Source organism: Scylla paramamosain, chromosome 4, assembly GCF_035594125.1.
Source record: "Scylla paramamosain isolate STU-SP2022 chromosome 4, ASM3559412v1, whole genome shotgun sequence".
NCBI classification, from domain to species: domain Eukaryota; kingdom Metazoa; phylum Arthropoda; class Malacostraca; order Decapoda; family Portunidae; genus Scylla; species Scylla paramamosain.
This window is the reverse complement of record NC_087154.1, coordinates 8020001-8045256: the sequence shown is the minus strand read 5'-3', so window position 1 is coordinate 8045256 and position 25256 is coordinate 8020001. Positions and strand designations below refer to the sequence as shown.

General features: G+C 38.2%; 2 protein-coding genes across 2 annotated transcripts in view; both read left to right on the top strand.

The window, feature by feature from the left end:
* Window positions 1–1797: 1797 nt before the first annotated feature.
* On the top strand, window positions 1798–14659 carry LOC135099693 (rap1 GTPase-GDP dissociation stimulator 1-A-like). The gene is made up of 6 exons (XM_064002109.1): window positions 1798–2826; window positions 5270–5365; window positions 8688–8821; window positions 9420–9549; window positions 10214–10278; window positions 14520–14659. The coding sequence occupies exons 1-5, from the start codon at window positions 2823–2825 to the stop codon at window positions 10228–10230; spliced, it is 381 nt and encodes a 126-aa protein (XP_063858179.1). The 5' UTR covers window positions 1798–2822; the 3' UTR covers window positions 10231–10278; window positions 14520–14659.
* Window positions 14542–25256, top strand: part of LOC135097641 (rap1 GTPase-GDP dissociation stimulator 1-like) — a 24382-nt gene continuing 13667 nt past the window's right edge. The window contains 1 exon segment of the mRNA XM_063999594.1: window positions 14542–14680. Within this exon segment, the coding sequence (XP_063855664.1) occupies window positions 14667–14680 (14 nt within the window). The 5' untranslated portion in view covers window positions 14542–14666.

The following is a 25256-nucleotide window of genomic DNA, read 5'->3' as shown; positions in this document are numbered from 1 at the left end:
TCTCACAAGGACTATTTTCAGAGGCTACAGAGATTATTAAGTTGGTTCTCGTAAGTGTTTTCCTCCTGTGGTAATTCAAATCCATGTTGAGTAATGGCTAGTTATGAAAACTTGAAACCCTTCATAACTTCCACTAGAGCCCGTTCAAAGTTGTGGGGATAAAACATCAAAACATTTGAGAATCCAGGCCTTCTTTTTATTAATGAGTTTCCAATCATGCAAACAGTGAACGATACGGATAAAGGTTGGAAGTTTACATTGAGGATATTGATGTGTCGATGTGACTGGTTGATCAAGAAGTTGTCAGACCCACACGTAGCAGTCCCTGAACGAAGCATACCTACCTGATAAGAAAAATAAGACAAAAAGCGTAAAGGGAGTTAAGCAGTCATCCTTGTTACGCGACAATATGAAGACTGTGATTGATCTGTGTGCATATGGGAAGAGAGGTGACGGACGACCTCCAGAGATAATCGAAATGCATTTTGAGTCCCTGAGATTGATTTGTGTGCATATGGGAAGAGAGGGTGACGGATGACCTCCAGAGATCGTCGGAATGCATTTTAAGTCCGTAATCATTAACCAGCCCATTCTTTTTATTTTTCTCAGTTTCATATCCTAAGACTAGAGAAAGACGTTAATCCGTATTGCTATTATGATGGGTGAGGGGAGCTTCAAGTCGTCTACAATTCTCATGACGTCGACGCTACTGGTGAAGCGGGTGCATGACCAACATATTATGTAGGTAACGTTGTTCTTCAGTGCTTTTACGGAAGGAACTAATATATTCAAATGAAGACCAAGTGGCTGTTACTAGGGAAAGGATGCTACACAAGGAGGTTTAACAAGACTTTATTAAACTTCCTTGCTGCTACCCAACGTTCTTCCCTCCATGCACAGGACAGCGAAACAATCTACAATAAAACATGCAGGTAAACGTTCACTGAGTCAGCGTATTTCCCTATTGCTTAAAGCGAAGAAAGCATGTGTCATAGTCCCTTGATAAAAAAAAAAAAAAAAAAAAGTAGTGTTTTCTTCATAAAGGGAATGGTAATAATGAAGATTTATGGTGAGTCTTGTAAACGCGACACAACAAGAGGCTCACAGTCACACACATTCTGATACATGTCAAGAATATAAAGTTAGTTTATCCATGCAGCTAGGCAGTACAAGCTCTGTGTTTTAACGTTGTACTCTAAAAAGTTCATTGGATGTGATGATTCCCTCATCCGGTATGATTTGCACACAACTGGAAGCATTTAACATTAAAAACTATACATAACGACACCGAAATGTATATATAAGTAAAACAAAGAAGCTTAAGAAATGTGAAAATAACCACTACACAGAGCCACGAGCGGACTATAAAAATGTGATACAGATTACAAGAGACGCATGCAGATTACTATGTGAATCACAGCTGGAGACCCTAGTGAGGCCAGAATGGGGAGATGCAACATGATCAGGCTAGACAAAGAGCGAAAGATGGAGTAGAAAAGATAGGAACCAAGAGAAAATGCAAGGACAGGGGGACAACTGGAGAGAAGTGCTATACTTCACCATCGCCTGACTTTAATAGAGAAATATTAGTGTTTCTCTCTCTCTCTCTCTCTCTCTCTCTCTCTCTCTCTCTCTCTCTCTCTCTCAGGAATAAAAGATGCAATGAATACATGAATAACTGAGAAGACACATAGTACATGGCACCAGCACCCTAAAGAAAATTAAAAAGAAAAAGAAGAAGAAGAAGAAGAAGAAGAAGAAGAACAGGATGCATTCGTCTGGCGGGGCCTGGGAGGGAGATCCGTCTGTCTGGCGGTGGAGGCGCTGCGGCGTGAGTCATGGGGCAGGGGGTGACTCACTCCCCTCCTGTAGCCTTGATGAAGTGCTGCTAATAATGAACCGAGCCACCATCCAATAATTAAAAAAATAAATACACTGAAAAGAAGACGAGTCGAGATTGAATACAATAAACAACAAAGTGTTGAGAGTAAACTCCAGCAGCTGCATAAACATCGATAAGGGATTGCCCACACTGCTATTATGGGTGTGGCTAATGTGAGAACATTAATAATGCTTATATAATTCATAGACAGTCCATTATTAGTTTGTGATCATTCACTATTACCACATTAATTTTTAAAGTGATGGGTACAAAGTAAACTGTAAGGAGTCGACTACACAATGAGAAAAGCACTAATAATTACGAATATACGCTTTTTGTGAAGTGAGAAGTGGGAAATAGGTCATAAAAATTAGTGGTATGTAGTACAACTGCAACCCTGACGTGACCGGTCCCGAGTCTCATCCCTGCCCGCCAGACCCGCCTGCCGCCTGTCCCTGAGCCTAAGAGTTACCGCGACTCCCGACTCCCCGAGGCCCGGCCCGTGCCTTGCATTGTGCCGCCGCTGCATTGGTGGTCCCCGAGGTGTTGTGATCGCGAGTGTCACTATTGTCACAGTTGTCGTACGTGGTGGAAAGAAGTGTCTGAGGAGAGAGAAGAGAGGCTGGTGTGAGGACAGAGGCGTGGTGTGTCCCCAGGCCAAAGCTCGCTTGTCACCTTTGGACAAAGAAACACCCGCCGCTTGACAGCTGCGTTTGGCGACTGGGCCGAAGTGAATAGCAGCCGGTGGTGAGTGCAGGGCGTGGCCGCGGTGACACTGACACTGACACCCCGCCAGGATCACTAGTGAGGCACCTGTCTCCCACGAGGCTCTGAAGTGGTGCCCGTCATCCCACAACTCCCGGGAGGTTAGAGGGGAGCTGCGACTAGAAGGGTGTCCAGAACCTGTCACCGCCCATACCCGTGCAAGCCCGCTTCCACCATGGGTAAGGTGCTGAGCCACCAGGAAGATGTTGCTCTCACTTGTCACTGTTTGGCTTTTGGTTTATCTTTGGAGAAGCTTTTGTGTCATTTTGTTTTACACACCACAAATAGATAAAGAAGAAATATGCATATATCTATCAGTTCACTTAATTTTTAAACTTTCCAAATTAGTATTGGTTTGTTATACATCAGATCTGGGCTGTAATTTAGCGACATATCAGCTCAGTAGACACACCAGTCCAGATGCATAATGTAGTGTATAAGCAAGAACCTGATGACAGTTGTGTGCCCTTATCCAAAACTCAGTTTATTAATCAAAATTAAAGCGAAAAAAACAATAGATAACATCGCTCATAGCATCAAATTTGGACCAAGAAAATTTGGTAAAACTAGTTTCATACAAGGCTGACTATATATATATATATATATATATATATATATATATATATATATATATATATATATATATATATATATATATATTTCTCACTGTAGAACAAGCTAGATAGGGGACCTGATGGAAAAGTGGGGTTTTAGGGTGAGAGAAACAATACTGCTTTACAGCAATTAAGGTTTTTCCATGTCTGGTCACCCAAAAGTCACTTTAACTGTGATGCTTCATTGATTTGATTTCATAATAGTGAGAGGATTTTTTTCAAAACTAAATTCAAATAAATGTTGCAGCCTCCAAATCCTAAGCAGAGGCTTTGCCCTCACGTGGATCTCTCAAAGTTTCCAGCCATGGAAGCTGAACTAACTGCTTTGCTTCAGTCTCAGCTGCATTATATTAAAGACCCTTTCTAAACTAGCTTAGAGATCTTTGCCTCCTGGATTCCCATAGAGTTATGTTACCTAAGCATCAAAAGTGATGACTTAGATTAATGGCAGTTACTGAGAAACTGATGGAATAATGTCAGAAATTAATGTAAGGTTAAAAAATTATAGGTGATCTTGCAGTGAACTTTATGATTGGTTGGCTGGAGCAGTGGCATCTCATTATTGGACCAAAACAATAGATTATTTTAGGGGTGTTGTGCTCCAGCTAAGAGAATATAATATTTGTCAAATTTACATCCAAAATCTTTATTAGTATTTTTATCTCTCCAAGATTGAATCATGGCACTTAATTCATCCTGCATGGTAAAAAGATTGATGCATGGCAGTCAGCCTAACTTTTAGGGGCAGTAAATGAGACCCAAACCCCCTTGTTAAGAGAATGAATATTTGGTTTGATCTAGTTTTGAAAGGGAAGACAGTGTCACATTGCCAAGTGACTGACGTAAAATCAGTTAGCATGACTTCAGGGTTACAATGTTTGGAAACATGTACAGAATCACTATTCGATTGTAATTATGTAGTATTTGCTTTATATATTTTTATTCCACCCCTCCCCAGTCCCATAGTAACCCTCCTAGCCTTTGTCCTTTTGTTAAAGCAGCAGAATGTGGTGAAAAACTTACTCAAATGCCTTCCTACTCCCTGATGGTTCATATTTGGTTTGCAAAGAGTAACATGATTTCAGTACCTGTTTATTTTTAGTTTGCTGTTAGCTATTAACTATTTATTTTCAGTTTGCTGTTAGCTATTAACTATTTGTTTTCAGTTTGCTGTTAACTATTAACTATTTGTTTTCAGTTTGGTGTTAGCTTATGTACTCATACTATTTTGCTGTAATTTTCTTCATTTCATGCCCAAGAGTTTAAAAAATGGAGAGAATGATAAAATGACTGCAGAATGTTGAGATACGTGGGGCATGTAAATTGGGGAGATAAGATGTCTAATGGGGAGGTGATGAGGTGTGGAGTGGAAGATGTGATGAATGTGCAGAGAAGGATGAGGTGGTATGAGCACACCAAGAAGAGGAAGAAGGGCCATATAGGTACTCAGATGAGCACTTTAGAGGGTGGATAGTTGGAAGGAAACAAGTGAGGAAACCAAAAGACCTAGAGACTGTGTATGGAGGAAGATGTGAAGGATGAACATCAAAGAATAGATCATCTTTGATTAAAAAAAAAGTGAGAGACTTATATGCCAACCAGCCCTGTAGGACAAAATGAAAACTAAGTAGCCTCTGGCCAGTACATTGGTAACCTGCTGACTGTGCACTCCAAGTTCAGATCATCTCACCCAGGTCTGTGAGCTTATGCTGTTTACTGGGAGATACTGATCTGGTGGGGCACCATGATTGGGGTTTGGGTTTGCCTGATTGATGTTCTGAAGAGCATTAATGATGGATACGAGAACTGAAACCAAAGAACTTTAACTTTATATAATTTTAATTTTGCATGTATTTGAGGGAAGATATCTTAAAACCAAGACATTTCTGCATCAATTTTATAGCAATAAGTATAGCTTACAGTGTCTTATCATCTACTATACATATATGCATCACATTATGCATTAGCATTCATGAGATGACCCCACAGAATTGGATTATTTTTACAGATGACTTAGCTACTAACCTGGAGAAACTGCGGGTAGCCTCAGAAGAAACAAACTGTGAACCTTTTGAGAAGCTGATAAACCAGTTGCATAACCTGGGTATGTATATCATCCTTCCAAAATTATTAATTTCTTTCATAATATTATGTATTTATCTGCCTAGCTGTATTTACTTATGTTGTAGCCATCTAGGTCCTCAGCTACAGTTATATGACCCTGTCCTTGTATATATATATATATATATATATATATATATATATATATATATATATATATATATATATATATATATATATATATATATATATATATATATATATATGGCACAGTAAGCTTAGTATTGTTCAATGCTTCAAAAACTTAATTCCTCCATCTATCAACTCAACACAACTATCCAGACAACTATCCCTTCTTCAGTGACACTCAACTGTAGAAGTGACACTCAGTGTAGAAGGTGGAGACCTTCTACACTGAACATCCTTGGTCTGTCCTTTACTTATAATCTAAACTGGGAACTTCACGAAAAACTAAAGCTTTCAACTAAAAACAGCTCTGAAGTTAGGCATTCTGAGTCGTCTCCATCAGCTTTTTTTTTTTTTTTTTTTTTTTTTAACCACCCCCCTGCTGCTAACTCTGCACAGGTGCCTTATCCGTCCATGTGTGGGGGGGGGGGGGGGGTTCCACTCATACTGCTCTTCTAGACAGGGTGGAATCAAAAGCTTTATATCTTATCAACTCCTTTCCTCTAACTGACTGTCTTCAGCCTCTTTCTCATTGCTGCTAAGTTGCATCTCTTGCTATCTTCTACTGCTATTTTCATGCCAGCTGTTCTTCTGATCTTGCTAATTGCATGCCTCCCCTCCTCTCCATGGCCTTGCTGCACAAGACTTTCTTCTTTCTTTCACCCTTATTCTGTTCAGCTCACTAATGCAAGAGTTAATCAGTATTCTCAACCATTCATCCCTTTCTCTGGTAAACTCTGGAACTCCCTGCCTACTTTTGTATTTCCACCTTCCTAAGACTTGGACTTTTTCAAATCTCTTATCCTGTATTCTTTTACTAATGCTTTTACTCTGTTTGAGGACAAGCACCTCAGTAGACTTTTTTTTTTTTTTTCCAGTACTTGTGTGTATATATATATATATATATGTGTGTTAATGTACACTCCTTATCTGTATCACTTTCAGCTTGTTTCAGGCACTTCTAGACAGGGTGGAATCAAAAGCTTTTCGTCTCATCAACTCCTCTTCTCTAACTGACTGTCTTCAGCCTCTCTTTCACTGCCGCAATGTTGCATCTCTAGCTGTCTTCTACCACAATTTTCATGCTAACTGCTCTTCTGATCTTGCTAACTGCATGCCTCCCCTTCTCCCGCAGCCTCGCTGCACAAGACTTTCTTCTTTCTCTCACCCCTATTCTGTCCACCTCTCTAACGCAATAGTTAACCAGTATTCTCAATCATTCATCCCTTTCTCTGGTAAACTCTGGAACTCCCTGCCTGCTTCTGTATTTCCACCTTCCTATGACTTGAATTCCTTCAAGAGGGAGGTTTCAAGACACTTATTCATCAATTTTTGACTACTGCTTTGACCCTTTTACGGGACTGGCATTTCAGTGGGCATTTTTTTTGTTGGATTTTTGTTGCCCTTGGCCAGTGTCCTTCCTACATTAAAAAAAAAAAAAAAAAAATTCTACTGGGAAAGCTGTACTTTTCATTTCATTCAAACTTCTTCCTTTTTTTTCACCTTTCCTTGTTTTCTCAAATGTTCAGCCTCTTTTTTTTTCACAATAATAGATTTTTTCTAGTTTTCCTTTTAATTAATTAGCTTATATATTAGATTTAGGTGTTTTCTTTTTCCTAAGTATTGGTATTTCCTTTTAATCCTTTATCATATTTTTGGCTTTCTAACTCTGACATAAGTTTAGTTGTGACATCATTTTAGTTGCTAATTTTCATAGTTTTTTCCAATTTTTCAATATGTTTTAATCATGTGAGAGGACCACCAGCTTCAGCATATTCCAATTTTGGTTTGACCTTTGTGATTTTTATTTCTTTCATTTTTTTTTTTTTATTATAATTTTTTTTTTTTTTTTTTTATCTGGAAATGAAATGCCACCTTCATGTTCCTCAACACCCTGTGTGTATCTCTGTTGTCTTATTTGTGACAATTTATCCTTTATCACTATACATAATGTTTTTCTTCATTCACTTTTGATATGTAAATAATTTCCTAACTTATATGTCCATGTTGGTCAGTGTTCATTCTTTCCAATTTTGATCACATGACACATATACAATAAGTTTTATTTCCCATTTTCTACTCTATTCATATATTATTTTATTCAGATCATTCTTCAGATCCTCACAATCTTTGTAATTCCCGAACTTTGTTAATTTTGTATAATCTCTAAGTGGACTTGTATTACTACTATAGCTACTTCCTATGGGCTTATCATTTTTACGTATTGAAAACTGCAGTGCCAGCATTGATCAATGTTGTACTCTGCTTGTTACTTCCTTCCATTTTGATACTTTGATTTTTTTTTTTTTTTTCTTACTGTTATTCTCATTTCTTTATTTTTCAGATTATTGTATGTCCATTTTTATTGTTTCCTTCTGTATTATTAGCATAGGTGGGTGTTATCACAATAATGATATCAGGTTATCGGTTATCCAATAATTATTTTTTCTGTGTTATTGATTCATTGGTATCTGATATTTTTGGCTCCAAACTACTGATAATCGATAATTTTAGTTTTGGGAACATGAGCATGTTGAACTTTTAAACTTTCAAAATTAAATGTAGTAATTTTACTTAGGACAGTATTTTTTCATTAGTGAAGAGACAAGATAAACATTGAATTTCAAGTTTTTCTAATATAATTCTAAGTTTTTAGGATAAAGATAAAAATAAAGATTTGGATTTATTTATTTAAAATATCATTATTGTTACCACCAGTGTGAGAATTTTTTTCTTTATTAATTTATTGGTTATCGGGTGATAAATTTATCGCCAGTTATCAATTATCACTTATCACTGATAAGGTTATCATTATCGATTTATCGGTTATCGTGATAATTTTTTTAATTATCACACCCAGTGATGATTATTAGTTGTACTGAAAGTATTTAGATTCATAAGGTTATCATGGTCTGATATCTGTTTCCATAATATATGCGAGCCTCACATAAAAGTATTAATATCTTGAGATTTGGATATTGATACCTCCCTAGTACACAATACAGTAGAAAACTGTCTTGAACTCTCAGTCTTTGAAATTTTATGCCCAATATTAACTAGTAGAAAACTGTCTTGAACTCTCAGTCTTTGAAATTTTATGCCCAGTATTAACTATAATACTTTAGCATTATTTATTAGCATAATATTTCCATGTACAAACATTATCTTTCCCTGCACAGGTCCAGAAGATGGTGGGGATGTGTGTGAGGAATTAGTGAATGGGGGAGTGCTGCCTCTGGCACTGGGAGCTATTCAGGGATCAAATGAGGACATGCAGGCTAAAGGAGCTGAGCTGGTGGCTGAGCTGGCTAAGGTAAAGCTTTGTTGCAGTACAGTCTGTTCTCAGACTGGCTTTCTCGTGCTTGTCAAGATATTGTTTTTATGAAGCTGAGATGAATTAGTTCAGCTTGGATTCAATATTTTTATTTAATTTATTAAGTGTGTGTATTCTTTCTTTTTCTGAATTGTTTTTTCATGTTCTTATATCTTGAGAAAACAAACATGGATTGACATAGAAATATCAAAAGTTTGATAAGCATGGGAAGAGAGAAAAGAAAACCTCAAAGAAAGAAGAATAAAAGTAATAAAACAAAACAGAAATCATAAAGTAACAAAATTAATAAAAAATAAATTCTAAATTCTAAAATCTTATTAATTTTGTTACTTTATGATTTCTGTTTTGTTTTATTACTTTTATTCTTCTTTCTTTGAGGTTTTCTTTTCTCTCTTCCCTATTCTTGAATCCATCTTCACATATTTAGAAAAGAGGAAGGTGGGTAATAAATATATTTTTCTTTTGTTGTTTTGTCATTAAGCAATATCATTATTATCAAGCAATATTATTATATTGTTTTTGTCATTAAGCAATATTAATTTGTTTCTTGGAACTATCTTCCTTTACTGTTCTTCAGGTTGAGAATTGTCGTCTGGGGTGTGTGACAGGGGGCCTGGTGCCCATCCTGGTGGAGAAAATGTCCAGCCCCAGCACCAAGGTTGCCTTGCAAGCCTGTCGAGCCCTGGGCAATATCTGCTATGAGCATGGTGTGTACTCCTTTCCTGGTGGTGGTGGTGCATGTGGCAGCAAAGCAGTCAGGTTTTTACTCTGCTAAAAAAATGAACATGAATCTGCATGAACTTACTACTGTTATCTTTCTCTCTTCAAAACTGGCTGTAGAGAGGAGTCTGGCCCCTTGGTTATGTAACATTGACATTTTCATTTATTTATTTCAATCTCTTTTCCTCTGTGATCTCAGCAGTCAGAATTCATAATACAGTATTATAATATCCATTCTCTCTCTCTCTCTCTCTCTCTCTCTCTCTCTCTCTCTCTCTCTCTCTCTCTCTCTCTCTCTCTCTCTCTCTCTCTCTCTCTCTCTCTCTCTCTCTCTCTCTCTCTCTCTCTCTCTCTCTCTCTCTCTCTCATTATTATCCGTAGTGGGGATTCGTTTGCTCATTATTTTTGTGGCGAGTAATTCATTCATAGGCATGATGCTAAACTTGAAGCAGTCTGATTTTCAGTCTCATCATTTGTGTCTTCATTGGATTTTCACTTGTCTTTTATTTTTGAGTTCACATTGGAGAAATTCTGTCGTAGAATATCAGGTACAGAAAACAGCTCTGGACATGGCTACTGGAGGTTGTCTGTTGAATAGCAAGATATTATTTACTTTCATCAATTGAAATTTTCTATTACATTATTTTTCAGAAGTGATGGTTTTCTGAATCTTCGGGTAAACTTCTTGCTGTTATCCAAGGTGTTACATTACTCCAGTATGTATGCCACAGAAAGATGAGTTGTAAAACAAATTTCTCACCTCCATAAAATTTTTTGAAGAATAACATCTTAATAAAAAGATTTTGATTGCAAATAATGGATAATAAAAAGTTTCTGATCTGTATATAAAACAAAATTTTCTCTAATATTACTTATAAATAATTAAGTTTGCAAGTCTCTGAGAAAATAATAACACAAAGCATGAGCGCAAAATAACAAGTTAAGAGTAGGTTTACAACTGTATATAAAAAGATTCACCATGATTGACAGAGCTCCAGCTGGTTAGACTAATAATATCACAATTGGATAAGGGAATTTTTCTTGTTGGAATTAGCAGCATCTCTTACACATGAGGTTTGGTACATTTGTATTTAGTCTTGTTCACACACACACACACACACACACACACACACACACACACACACACACACACACACACACACACACACACACACACACACACACACACACACACACACACACACACACACACACTTTACAAGGCTAAGTTGGATATTAAAAGATATGAAGATTGGCTCTTTTCCCATAAAGCACAACTAGGTAAATAAATACACACACACTCACACTGAAGAAGAATTTTCAGTTTGGTAGCAAAGATTATATGAACTACCAAATATAAAGAAAGTGACTTGCAAAAAGAAAGAGTTATTGAGGACATCAGTTTTCTAAGAGTTGAATAAGATTGGTCCTGGGACAAGACAATACTAAACAACCTCACATCCTGTGTTCCTTGATTAAAAATACACATGCACTTGCAGGAGGGTAGAATGTATAGATTTCTGGACTTGTTGGACAATAGGTCACAACTCCAAAATTTGTGTATATATTTATTTGTGGTTGGGTGGACAGCACTTGAATCCTTATCTGCTTTGTAATGAGCTCAGTCAGCCAACCAATATCTGATGTATATTCCTTTCCCAGAATAGATCTAAGGTCAACCTGGTCATTCATGTCTACTAACCTGTATATGTATAACTAATATGCTTCCAGAAGTGATGAATTGTGTTGAATGAGTGGTAATTAGCATCAAGGATGAGCTCCTATATAGTAAATTCAACAACCATGTAGTCCTTCCTCAAGAGTTTCTTAAATGATATAGCAAGCAATGAGTATTGTTCAGTAAACAAGAGAATGTTGCATAACCCCCTCATCATTCCACTCTTGACCTGTTGATAAGGCACCTGTTTGACCAGATGTGATGCAAAGAACAGAAACCTATTTGAAGTAACTCCTTATGAACTTGAAAATAGACAGCTAGAGTTCGAGACTTTTGTGATGGCCAGTGTGACTTTACTAATAATATTTAATCATAGCTGTGTCAAGCCACTAAGTGCCAGGGTTGTGTTAATTGGCTTTAACAAAAATGGAGTTTTTTTACTTGTTTCACTAACTGCATTTTTTTTTTTTTTTTTTTTTTTTTTTTTTTTTTTTATGGTCTGCTTCTTCTTCCTCCTTGAGGTAGTGGCAAACAATTGTTGGTGATGTCATTTATTGCTTTGCCACATCACATTACAATAAATTGAGCACTTGCACTATTTAGGGTGCCGAGTGGAGACCAACCTTAGCTACCTGCAGTTTTTTTTTTTTTTTTTTTTTTTTTTTTTTTTTTTTTTTTTTTTTTTTACAGGTATACATATATACATGAGAAAAACAGATACAAGGAGACCTGCTGATTTGTAATTGGGGTCTCTGTTTAATTATTTACTACTAATAGTCAAGTATGTGCAAGAGAACAGGTGTGATATAAAACAAAGTTTTCTTCTCAAGAGCTCTGTATATCAGACAGCAGTCAGTTATATTCAGAGACTGGAATTTCTACATATTCCCTCATTGTTCCTGTCTTCATCCTGTGTATTTAATCTAATGTGACCAAGAGAATTTAAAGTAGCTCATCATGGACTTGAATCAAAACAGTTCTAGTGACAGCCAGTCATTGTATTGATAGTATTTTATTATTCTTGTTTTACTAGCTAACAGAAGTGAACTTTATTTTAGATAACATTGATATATTGAATTTTTACTGTTTTAACTAACTAATCACTCTTTATATTATTGTTTTCCCTAAAATGGTTTGTTTATTTCTTTCCACTTGAAGCAGTGTCAAACAAGTTTTTTGGTAATGTTGATGATGTTAGTGCTAAAATCACATGTTTTCTTCATGTTAAATTGAGTGTTTGCACTACTGTGAGTACTTAGTGGTGATGAACCTCAACTTTTTGTCTCAGTGAATTTTCAGGTTTTTATCTTGAATGTTACAAGTGAATGAAAGTAAACACTTGCTTTCAGTTCAAACAGTTGATGCAGTTACAGGGAATGCACTCCACCAAGTGTGTACTGAAAATTTCTGGATATAGTTAATTGAATAGTTGAGTTGCCAAGCTGAGAAGCACACCTCATAAATTTTTATTATGACAGTTTTATATGTACAAACCCACATGTTCTTTTTATGTATTGCTTAAGCTTATTAATCAAACTTTGCAGAGCTTGGAGTATTCTGTCACTATGTTTTGGTAATCCCTGTATGATAGTTTATCATGTCAAAATAACTTTACATCCTCATCACTAACATTTTATGGATATTTCATAGTGCATGAAAATTTTACAATTATAATACAATTATAATAAGGGTATTTTTATATTGCAATCTACTTTACTTGTTAAGTACTTGTAAGAACATTTGTCACTCATCTGTTTATAGCATAATTTTGTTCAGAAAAACTGTTGTGTTAAGAATTGCTTGATTTTATATGCAGGTCTCATTCCTTCCTTTCTCTCATGTATGAAGGAATTCATTGTTTATTTCTTTATTATATTTATTTATTTCAACTTATTTATTATTTTTTTATTTTATTTATTATTTTTCATGTGAAATTCCTGAACCTTGCATAGTTTATTAGTGAATGATGCCAAGTGTCTTTCTGGTAGAGTTCTTGGCATGTGGCTACAAGTCAGGAGTTTACATCAAAATCATGACATTGCTCAGTGAGAGCAACAGCATTCATCCCAGCTAGATCATATCAAAGTTGTTTATTTATTTTATTTACTGACACGTTTCTTTAATTTTCTTATGTGAATGACTCATTTTCTTAGGAAGACAAAGACATTAATCTTAACATTCTGTTGTGGGATTTATGTTAAATCACTCTGTGTGTGGGAAATAGAGATTTCATCATCATTTGCTGCAGCAGTATTGCAACATTCATCATGGAATAAGATTAGGACAAAGTGAATTTAAGAGAGGAAACATTACAACAGAATATCCAATGAAATTACCATATAACCATTTACTAAATACAGTCCCCAAAACTGTTCACACTTATCCAAAGCATTCGTGATTCACAAAGTTCCATCACTTGCAGAGGATGATAATAAGATTATCATACTACTGTGTTGAAGTAATAGCAATGGTCTACAGGTTTCACAAATGTGTGTGTGTGTGTATGTGTGTGTGTGTAATTCACCACAGTCTTGAGGATCACATATCTGATTTATAATTACCAGCTCTGCTATGCTATTGAGAGCTTAGAATTCATATGATCTACTCTCTGGGGAAGACTCAGAATTTTTACATACCACTCACCACATTCCCTTACTCAGGGAGGACAGTAACTGTTCACTCTTCAGTGAAATATATAGATCTGAATGCACATAAACTTTAGCCTGCTTTAGTGGCAAAGACATTATCATTGCACCAGCAAGCTGTGTTACTCAAGTATGGTCATCTGCTGATCTTGTGACATAGCCAGTCATTTCCTTATGAAAGAGTTCAGAGCTGATAGTGACCAATCATTTTATAGGATTGAGACCACTCACATATCACAACCCATTAGCATACATTTCATACCTACTTATTGCTAGGTGAACAGAGAATACACATTAAGAGGCTCAGCTTTCTGCCTTGCAGCTCGTGGGACTTGAACCCAAGCCTTCTTGGTTTTGAGCCAAACATACTAACCACCACACCACGCAGTGTGTATATGTGTTTGACTGTGTGTGAGGATGAAGAAAACCTTAGTAAAGAGCACTGGATATATGGGGCTACAATATATTGGCATTCATAGAAAAAAGCTTTGCAGTTCATGTTTTAAACTGTGCTTTGATTTGTACACTATTATAGCCATGTAAATTGCTTAAAGAATTTTTAGGGTACACGTGGAGGGTAATTTGGTATGTACACATTCATAAATTATTTCCTTGACTGCAGTGTCCCTTTCAGATGGTGGTCGAGTGAGTGTCATGGAGTCTGGGGGTGCCAGCCAGCTGCTAGGCCTATTGCAGCGTGCAGCTCAGCTTTCAGACAGCCCAGAAGATCACCAGTTGCGCCTTGTGGCCACTGGCTTCCTCCTCAACTTGCTCAACTCTTATGAAACAATGCAGGTGAGTTGTCCAGCTTGTGTCATCTGCCATGATCCTTCCAGCTGTGTTCCTGCTGGTTACTCTGCTTCTCACTCACAGTGACCATCATGCAGCAAAAGTATTGATAAGCACTGTGATATTGGGAATGAATGCATGAACTTGAAGACTGACTGACTCTAAATTTCAGTCCTGAATTTTGATCTTTAGAAGAAATGACAAAAATGTTTTCATACTGAAATTTTTTCAGCTCTTCAAGAATTCAGAGTGTGGTAGGTTTATTACATTCATAACATGAAAAGGTCTATCCTCTGGTGAAAAAAAAAACCATGGTAGAACTTTTCAGCATATTTGCCTTAAGATTCAAGTCTAGAAAATATTGCTGAAAAAAAATTATAACACCACTATTTTTGAAATGGTAAATAGGTTGAAAAGCTATTTGAACAGTATTTTTTTTATCCACAGTAGCAGTAGTGGACTGACTTGGTGATGGTAAGTTTCAGTGTAACACTGATGCTTTAATCCATTAGACATTTGCCATCCCAGTGTGTATGTACTTAGACCACCATGGTTTTATTGTGGATTTTCAGAGGAAATGGCATTTGTAAGATATGCTGTAAGGTTATTAAAACTTGTTATCAGTATGGGCCAATATTTTCATCATCATATTATTGCATCATCAACAGTGTTTTTATTGAGTACCAGTCTGTTTATATACCAGATCAGCACCTATCATGAGGGGGTTGCCAAAACAAGGAACCACTTGTACATGTTTCCAGTCACATTCAGGGATCAGAGCCTAACAGCAGAACTAGTGTACTCAAAGAAATCCAATCCCTTTCTCTGTATTTGATGTGATGGCTCGTTGAACCAAATGCTGACATAGAGACTTTTGAGGTCATGTCACCTTTTATATATTTAGATTTGCTCAACACTCTACACTTGATCTTCAAAGGACCTCTTGCATCTAATATTCTCTGCACTATCCATCTAGCTCATTTATGGTTCTTCCATTAGTCTTGCACTTCTCAGTTTGGTTCAGTTATTTTCACTTATTGCTACAACAGGAAATTAGAGACATCATTAATATTGAAGGAAAAAAAATATTTAGGAAGGAAGAGGCTGATTTTAACCACAATGAGCACTGCTGATGACAAGGATTAATGCCAGGCAGTAGTGTGCAACAGCTTGATCCCTGCAGTCATCCCAAATAAGTGTGCAGGATAAAGTCTCTTGTGTCTGGACAGCCCAAGGTTCAGGCACACGCTTGCTTATTATTTCCAAGCTGTCAGTTGTGTTTCTCTCTCTCTCTCTCTCTCTCTCTCTCTCTCTCTCTCTCTCTCTCTCTCTCTCTCTCTCTCTCTCTCTCTCTCTCTCTCTCTCTCTCTCTCTCTCTCTCTCTCTCTCTCTCTCTCTCTCTCTCTCTCTCTCTCTCTCTCTCTCTCTCTCTCTCTCTCTCTCTCACCATCATCATCTCCCTGTACTATCCTGCAATGGTATGCAGTACAGTGCAGCAGAGATGTATGATGCTGGAAGGAAAATGCATGTTGCTGCTGGAAAGATACTATAGAGCACATAAAGAGAATGAGAGAGAGAGAGAGAGAGAGAGAGAGAGAGAGAGAGAGAGAGAGAGAGAGAGAGAGAGAATTGTCACATGGATAGGACTTCACTGAAACCTCTAGTTTTCTTATCTTCAACTTTATTGGTGAGGTAAAGTGGAAGGCTTTGTCGAGATGATTGCCTTACTTGCTAGATTTCTCAGCGTGAGTTTTGTTTGTATTACATTGTGGACGTTGTAGTGTGAGTGATTGAAATTCACAATCTTTATCAGCTGACATGAAAATGCTAATAGTTGCACTAATGCTTTTCTGCATGATGGTCATAGTGGACATTGAAGACAGTTTAAAAATTGTATTTGTGTTGGTGTTGACTGCAGTGGCTTGCCTCAAGTATTACAATACACTTGGTTTTCAAAGGACCTCATGCATTTTTTCATCAACTTTTATTTTCTGACATCTGTTCATTAGAACTCACAGGAAGTTGGTCATGACAGAAAAAATCCTCTCTCTCTCTCTCTCTCTCTCTCTCTCTCTCTCTCTCTCTCTCTCTCTCTCTCTCTCTCTCTCTCTCTCTCTCTCTCTCTCTCTCTCTCTCTCTCTCTCTCTCTCTCTCTCTCTCTCTCTCTCTCTCTCTCTCTCTCAAATACTTTCGTCTTCCTGTCATACAGTATGTCTTGTATTATTAGCATCAGCTTCACTCTCATATCCATCTCATCATCTCATTCTTTTTAACCCTCTCTTGCACCAGTAAGTTTCATAAGTTTTCTTTCCAATACTACTTCTGTTGGAGGCATTTGTGACTTCTCCGCTCACCTTGCAAAACTTTGATTTAGAAGCATTTTTCTTTCCTTTGAAACTTTTAAGTAGACACATACTATGTATCACTAGATTCACAAGGAAGTGAATTATCTTTTTGATGATCTCATAAAAAATTTACTAAAAAGTAATTTTACTTATTCTTTCCCTCAAAAATAAATACAAAAGGAAAAAATGTTAATGACCTTGTAGCTCAGAATTTTACCTACGAGCATTTTGCATGCTACACATCACCTAAACTGTCTTGTTATGAGCTTTACAATAGTACTATTGTCATTGTGATATATCAGTTAGATCTCAAGAAAATAAAGAAAAACTGAAATATGAGTCACAGGCTGAAACTGACATTTTCTAAGAGATGGCCTATTCTGGGAAGCATTAGCATTGTCATTTCATTACCTTTGTGAAATTTACGTTCATCTTTGATGCACTTACACAGAAAATTTATTTTTAATTAATTTAAGTAAGTATTTTGAGGCACTTCTGCATCGGTACAATTTTGGCTGAAGACATTTTGGCACACGTGTGCTCAGGGTTGAAATGACAGTCATCTCAAGGCGCTGTATTTCACCACTGCTCATTTAATGACATTCATTGATCAACAGTAGATGCGTCATACCTTTCATATCTCTCTCTCTCTCTCTCTCTCTCTCTCTCTCTCTCTCTCTCTCTCTCTCTCTCTCTCTCTCTCTCTCTCTCTCTCTCTCTCTCTCTCTCTTTTATTGTTATTATTATTATTATTATTATTATTATTATTATTATTATTATTATTATTATTATTATTATTATTATTAATACATAATACACCATTTTACGTGTTGAAAATTGTACAGTTTAGAGGAGATATTTTGGGTATCCCCTATCCAAAAAACCCACCCAACTAAGTTAAGATCTTATATTTACTATATAAGTGTCACTGTTACTTGTGAGGCCAAGCCTCTATCACATATCAAGGCATCACTGTCGCACACGAAGCCTAACCAATGCTCTACTTTGTTGACATGTCACTGTCACTGATTGGCCAAACTTCTAATATCCACGCCCATGTCACTATCACACATTTCACTAAACCACTGGTTCACAAACACTTTGAAATTCTGGCCTCCACACGCTGCAACACTAAGGTCATCTGAAAACTTGTCTGAGGCCAGAAATTTATTCTACCTGTGCACATGCTTTGCTTGAACTGTCTTTGGTGGTGGGCAGAGTGAGACCATGGAGTAGCCAGGGCCAAGGTTGCTGTGGAGACGGCTATAATGAGCACCTCATTGCAGCGTGGTGGCAAGTGGAATTCCTGCAGGTGAGGTGTCCATTGCTCTTGTACCTTGTATAGGGTGGCAAGGCCTGCAACATCCCTGCAGTGCTGCAGGTTGTGAAGGCTGGCCTGCTGCTCAGGAAGGCCATCCTCTATTAGCCATTGTGCCCTCTGCTGAATCTTGTCCAGGACAGCGAGGTGGGAGGGCACCGCTCCATCCCAGGCAAGGCAGGAGAACTTGAGAGAGGAGCGGATCTTGGCTTTGTACAGCAGCTCTTGTCCCCAGCTGTCCAAGAATCCAGAAATCCTTCTGAGGCAGGCCAGCTTCACTGCTGCTGACCTGGTGAGCTGAGTTATGTGTGCCTGGTAAGTCAGCTTGCTGTCAAACATGACTCCCAGGATCTGCAGCTCCTGCTAAGGTATCAGTTGCACCCCATTGAGAGTGGGGTGGATGTCATGCACCACCCTGGACACCAAGAGCAGCTGTGTTTTTTGGGAGGCAAAGGTGACTTGCCATCTACATCCCCAGTTCTCCAGACGGCATAGTGTGGTGTTCAAGTGGGCTGTCACCTCTTGTTCTTCCCCTAGTGAGAAAGGCAGCGACGAGGTAACATCATTGGCATATGCGTGGGCTCTCAGAACAAGGTTAAACGTGTCGTTGATATACATGTTCCAGAATAATGGCCCCAGCACTCTGCCCTGTGGAACACCTGCGCCTGTTTTCACTGGGGAAGAGCTATGCCTGCTGTGAGCTACCCGCATCTCCTGCTCATGCAGGTAGTCACACAGCAGCTCCAGCAAGGTGCTGCCCACTCCAACTGCATATAGTCACTCCACCAGGCCAGCATGCCACACATGATCAAAGGCATCGGCGATATCTAGCTTGCCAGGACTGTCATGGGCCCCAACACCTCCGGTCCAGGGTGTCACTCCACTCATTTGACTGCAGAAGGGTGAGCTCTGCTGCTGAGCAAGCCTTCCTGAACCTGAACTGCCTGTCGCTGAGAAGATGCTGGCTGTCAAGGTGGGACATGAGGCACCTCATTAGGATACCTTCCAGCACCTTCCCCACCACTGACAGCAGGGACATGGGGCAGTAGTTTGCTGCCTCTGATCTACTGCCCTTCTTGTGTACTGGCACTACATGGCTGGTCTTCCAGATTTGGCCACCTTTCTTGGTGCAAGATGTCCTCAAATAACCTGGAGAGAGGGTGTGCCAGCACAACAGAACACCTGTGAAGTAGGCGGGGACTTACTCCATCATGGCCTACACCCTTGTTTTCCTTGAGGGCTGATAGGGCAGCTCGCACCTCTCCCTCAGTTGTGGTAATTGCAGTCAGCCTGTCCACCGCGACCACAGGCAGGGAGGGAGGAAACTTGGTAGGATGAGGAACAGTCATCTTGCAGACAAAGTGATGAACCAGCAAGTACACCTTATCCTTATTTTTTATAAGGAGTTCCCCTGATTCTTTGAGAAGAGGGGAGATGGTGGAGGTGTTGTTTTCTCCTTGTGTGTCTTTCACAATGTCCCACCACTGTTTTGAGCCAATCTGACTGCCCCTCAACTTCCTTTTCTTGTTCTCCGCCCACTGTTCCCTGGCCCAGGCTTGGGTGGCCTCCATGTGGGTGGCTGCATCTTTGTGATGGTTTTTGTTCCACAGTGTGGGGTTTGCGCTTGGAGATGCATCACAGCCACAGCCGCGGCATAGCACTGAGGTCCAAACCATGGCTTCTCTGACGACCTCACTCTGTACAGCTTGTGGGGCACCCACCACTCCTGTGCTCCTGTTATTTCTTGTTCTGTCCTGTTTGCTGATCCTAAGAATTTTGCTTACGTCCCCATTGTTATAACCCTTATAACACTTACAAGACTTCTATCAGGTCCCCTCTTAACCTACATCTCTCTAAAGAGTGTAAATTTAACAGCTTCAATCTCCCCTCATAAGGAATACTCCTCATCCCCTGTATCCTTTTAGTCATTCTCCTTTGTACTGATTCTAATAGACCCATATCCTGCCTGTATTGTGGGGACCAGAACTGCACAGCATAATCTAGATGAGGTCTGACCAGCGCCAAATATAACTTTAATACTACTTCATGCCTTCTACTTTTACACTCCTAAAAGTGAATCCTAATACTCTATTTGCCCTGTTTCTGACCTTTATGCACTGCTTTTCTAGACAGAGTTCAGAGCTAACTATAACTCCCAAAACTTTTTTGTACCCTGAACCTACCAGAGTTTTGTTGTTTATTGTGTACCTACTGTGTGGGTTTCCTCTACCTACCCTAATTACTTTGCATTTGTTGATATTAAACTGCATTTGCCATCTGTCCATCCATTTATTCATCCTATCCAAATCTGCCTGCAAGGCGATGGCATCTGATTCTGACCTAACTAATCTACCTATCTTTGTGTCATCTGCAAATTTACTATCACTACTAATTCCACTATCCAAGTCATTGATATATATTAAAAACAACAATGGCCCTATTATTGATCCCTGTGGCACCCCACTAATTACATGACCCCACTCGGATTTAGAAGCGTTTATTACAACTCTGTCGCCAGTCACTTAGCCATGACTTATCCTGCCAAACACCTCATCTATTCCATGTGCCCTAATCTTTCTCAGGAGCCTCTGATAGGGTACCTTGTCAAACGCTTTACTAAAGTCCAGATATAAGATGTCATAACTATCACCATTATCTACTGCCTCTTACACTTTACTGTAAAAACTTAACAAATTCGTCAGGCAAGACTTCCCCTTCATGAAGCCATGCTGTGACTGATTTATCAAGTTATGTTTGTCTAAATGCTCCCTAATGTTCTCTGTTATTATTGACTCCATTATTTTACCTACAACTGAAGTTAAGCTGACAGGTCTATAATTAGACATTAAAGTTTTATCTCCCTGTCTTAAAGATGGGTACTACATTAACCTGCCTCCATATTACTGGTACCTCACCTGACTCAAGTGATTTCCTAAAGACAGAAAGTAATGGCTCACTAATAACCTCTGCATTCCTTATATATTTCATCTGGTCCTGATGTCTTGAACTTTTTAGCCTATCTATCTCCTGTTCCACTATCTCCTTAGTTATGGTAATATCTGTCAGCTTCTCATTCTCATCCGCTCTAAACATTCACTATTTGGCATATCTGCATGATTTATGCATGCATCCATTACCACAGGGTCAAGGATGGAGCCTGAGTGATGGGTGGGGAAGGTGACATGGTTGTGGAGGTCATACATGGTGAGGAGGAAGTTGAAGGACCACTGTATCCCTTGTGGGTTTAAATCACCAATGATGATGATGATGACGTCACATCGGTGAGCTGTCATGAGGCAGTTGAAGTTGGTGGTTATGTAGTCTACCAGGGCTGTCCCCTGGGAGGGGGTCGATAACAGCCCACTCATAGTGTACCTCAGCTACCATCACTGACTAGCTTGAGCATGATTACTTCAAGCCCCACTAGGATGGGCATGCCCAGCACTACAGCATTGAGGTAGACCTTGGAGCAGAAGGCAACTCTTCCTTGCATGGAGATGTCCTTCCAGACCTAGGCTGAGTAGCTTTTTACCTGGGCATAGTTTGTGGGCACACTAGATTCAAGGAATGTCACACAGGAACAGTACATCACCATTATTCTCTCTCTCTCTCTCTCTCTCTCTCTCTCTCTCTCTCTCTCTCTCTCTCTCTCTCTCTCTCTCTCTCTCTCTCTCTCTCTCTCTCTCTCTCTCTCTCTCTCTCTCTCTCTCTCTCTCTCTCTCTCTCTCTCTCTCTCTCTCTCTCTCTCTCTCTCTCTCTCTCTCTCTCTCTCATTCATTCAGTAAAGGCATCCTCTAAATTGTAATTTCCACTTTCATATCATTCTCCTCCCCTATTATGTGTCCAGCCTTTCCTTCACTACAAAATTACTTTTATTTTTTTTTTTATATATAAAAATTAAACCTTTCATCTTAAAAAAAAAGTTCACCAGATAGATATATTTGTCATATGATTTGTGCCCATAATAAGTCTGGACAGTTATAATAGTAAAATTCAGTAGCAGTATTCCAAGCTTCTGTATTCCGAAACCTGCCAATATATTCATGATTCAGAAGCTCAACCAAGAGGTTCTTAGTTTTAATTTCATGTCAGGCAGAAACTAATTTTTCAGTTTGTCATCTTTCACATGATGTTCCTATCCATCCAGTAGTGAGTAGATAAAAAAACATAAGCATAGGATTAGTGATCTTGTTTCCCTGTGGGAGCAGAAGATTACCAGTTTTTAGAGAGAGTAGACCCCACAACTAATGAGTATCATTTATTGCTAGAAGTTATGGTAGAAGCAGGAACTCATCCCCTTTTAAATGACCAAAGGTATACAATTGAGGTACTTTTTACTAAGCTCACTAAATTCGTCTTATGTGATATAACTACAATACCTTCTTAAGTTTTACATTTACTTTCCTCTGAATGGCATAATGCTAAACTCAAGGATCACAATACTTGGGTTATTGAAAACACTCAAAAAATGCTTATTTATTCCAGCCTTACCAACATAGACCTATGTGAGTGTGTGTTTTGTTCTCACATTCAGCATAATGCATTATTGTGGTAGTGCAGCACCACAGCATCTAGAAGTGTGTGTGGGTGTGTGTTTTGTCCTCTCATTTGGTGGGTGTGATGCAATGATGTGGTGGTGCAACACCAATGCATCTAAAGCTCTAAAGCTGTGTGTGTGTGTGTGTGTGTGTGGTGTGTGTGTGTGTGTGTTTGTGTGTGTGTGTATGTGTGTGTGTGTGTGTGTGTGTGTTGTCCTCACATCTGGTTGTGACACAGTGCAATGCCATTACATGTACCACAGTAGAGAGACATCTCTCACAATGCAGTTGTGCCATTACCAACCTTCCTTTCTATCTCCCCCTCTCTCACATACAAGCCAACATGAATAGTGTTGTGGCTGGCAAGTGGTTTATCCACATAAAGAATTTGTATGTTCAGGTATGTGAGCTATAGGCAGAAAAATGTTTACAATGTACTGCACATTTGTGGCACATTGGTGTGACACATTGGTGTGACACCATTGGTAGGAATGTGTACCCCATATAAAATGAAAGCATTAAACTCAAGTAAATATGTAATGTTTGAAATTTGGGATGGTAAGAATTTAGGACTTGGCATGAAACTCGAAGATCGAGAAACTCAGATACAGTAAAACGGGGGTTACTGTATAATGTTTTGTTCTTGTAGGAAGTGATATACTAATAATTGTCAATTTCTGGTAAAAATGCAGGTTACTTTTAATTCAGTCCTATCAGCAAGGTATGAAGTGCAGCAAACCTATGAACATAACCAAACATTTCCAGATGCACCATGGCATTGTTCTCATTGCTGGCAAAGTGTATCTATTTAAGAGTAGCTTTGTTGATTGGTGCAAAAATTGTATTCTGGATTATTTTATTTGTTATGATTAGTGGACAGCAAACACCTATTTGTTCAGTAAATGTTAAAATACTGTAATTTGATTGTAAGCAAGCTTGAAGAATTTTAGGGTAAGGATATTTCACTTTACACGACTTTGCATTGAGCTGCAAACTTTGCAATTTTCTGCAAGAATCTCTTGGAGTCCCCTTAAATGTCATTTCCTTATTTTCCTTCCAATCATCAAACAGCCTCGGTCAGGATTCAGTGGTACGTTAATGTCTTTTTTTCCCCATTTTCTGCCACGTATTACCCTTATGCACTGTAGATTTAGTTGTAAACCATGTAAAACTAGAAAGGGTTTTGTGTATATCTCAGCTTATGCAAAGCTAGTTTTTATTTTTACCAAGTTTATTTCATGAATAACTACATTCTCTGGAATTCTTCAATCAAGTTATGATCTTCATCCCATCTGTCTACAAAAATATTTCTAATGGAAGTAGATACATACCTAAGGATTTGCTGTAGTTTAACATTACATTCAATCATTAATGTAGTCTTATCCACAGTCTTTCCCTTTCTCCCTTTGTAATGTCACTCATTCCCAAAGTATATTTATGCCAGCTTTATCAGTTATATTTATTTGAAACAAGTCATGGAGAACATTGTTTGTTATCATCGCTTAACTATATTAGATTTACTTGTACATTTAATACAAAAGAGAACTATGTATGAACTAAAATTGAGTTTTTCTTGGTGAGGACAAAGGTAACTCCTACTTTTCCTATCAGTATTTGTTTGTACATGAAACATAATGTTTATTTCTATGTAGATAACTGTGCCTAGGAATGTTAACAAAACTGAAAATTGCTGTGCTTCTACTATGGTCCATATGGAAGTGAAGATGGAAAAAAACTTTCTTGAAAAGTTTCTGTAGTATTTTGTTTTGCTTCCTAAATTTCAGTTTTACAAATTTATTGCATCACTAAAGATATATATTTTAGTACCATTCCATCCTTATTTTTTTTTCTGTATTTTTTCTTATATCAGATCTAAATGTTAATTTTCATATGTATCATGGTGCACTCCTCCAGTTTTTTTAATAAGATATGAGCTGTGATGACAGTTTTGATTTCTTATCTGTCATTTCATGAGTGCAAGAATGGGAGATGTGATCACTTTCCATAGCTCTTCCATTCATTTTCATGTCCTAGTGCAAAACTAATGTGCTGATCTTGGGATTTCTGCTCTCTCAGTTTGCTAATAAGTACTGTATAATCTCTTGTAATAGGGTGCCATGGTAGATTAGAATTTATTTGAGTGAGTGGCAGTAGATATCATATTATACTTTTATTAGTGATAGGATTTCATAATCTTTAGTTTGTTTGCTGCATCCTTGTGAGGGATCAGGAATTATTGTCTTTCCTATTTAAAAGTAGGCTTGGTGTGGAAGCAATGTGATCCTTTTGGTACTACTCTTAGGTTAGCACTCAGTATTTGACAAAAGAGCCATGTAATGTTCATGAATGAACACACAGTGTAGATTCAGAAAATGGGCATA

What these genes read in the sequence shown, in the direction of transcription:
- LOC135099693 (XM_064002109.1), top strand. An exon ending in AAACCAGTTGCATAACCTGG is followed by an intron (nt 5,366 to 8,687) that starts GTATGTATATCA and finishes TTCCCTGCACAG; the next exon opens with GTCCAGAAGATGGTGGGGAT. An exon ending in TGGTGGCTGAGCTGGCTAAG is followed by an intron (nt 8,822 to 9,419) that starts GTAAAGCTTTGT and finishes ACTGTTCTTCAG; the next exon opens with GTTGAGAATTGTCGTCTGGG.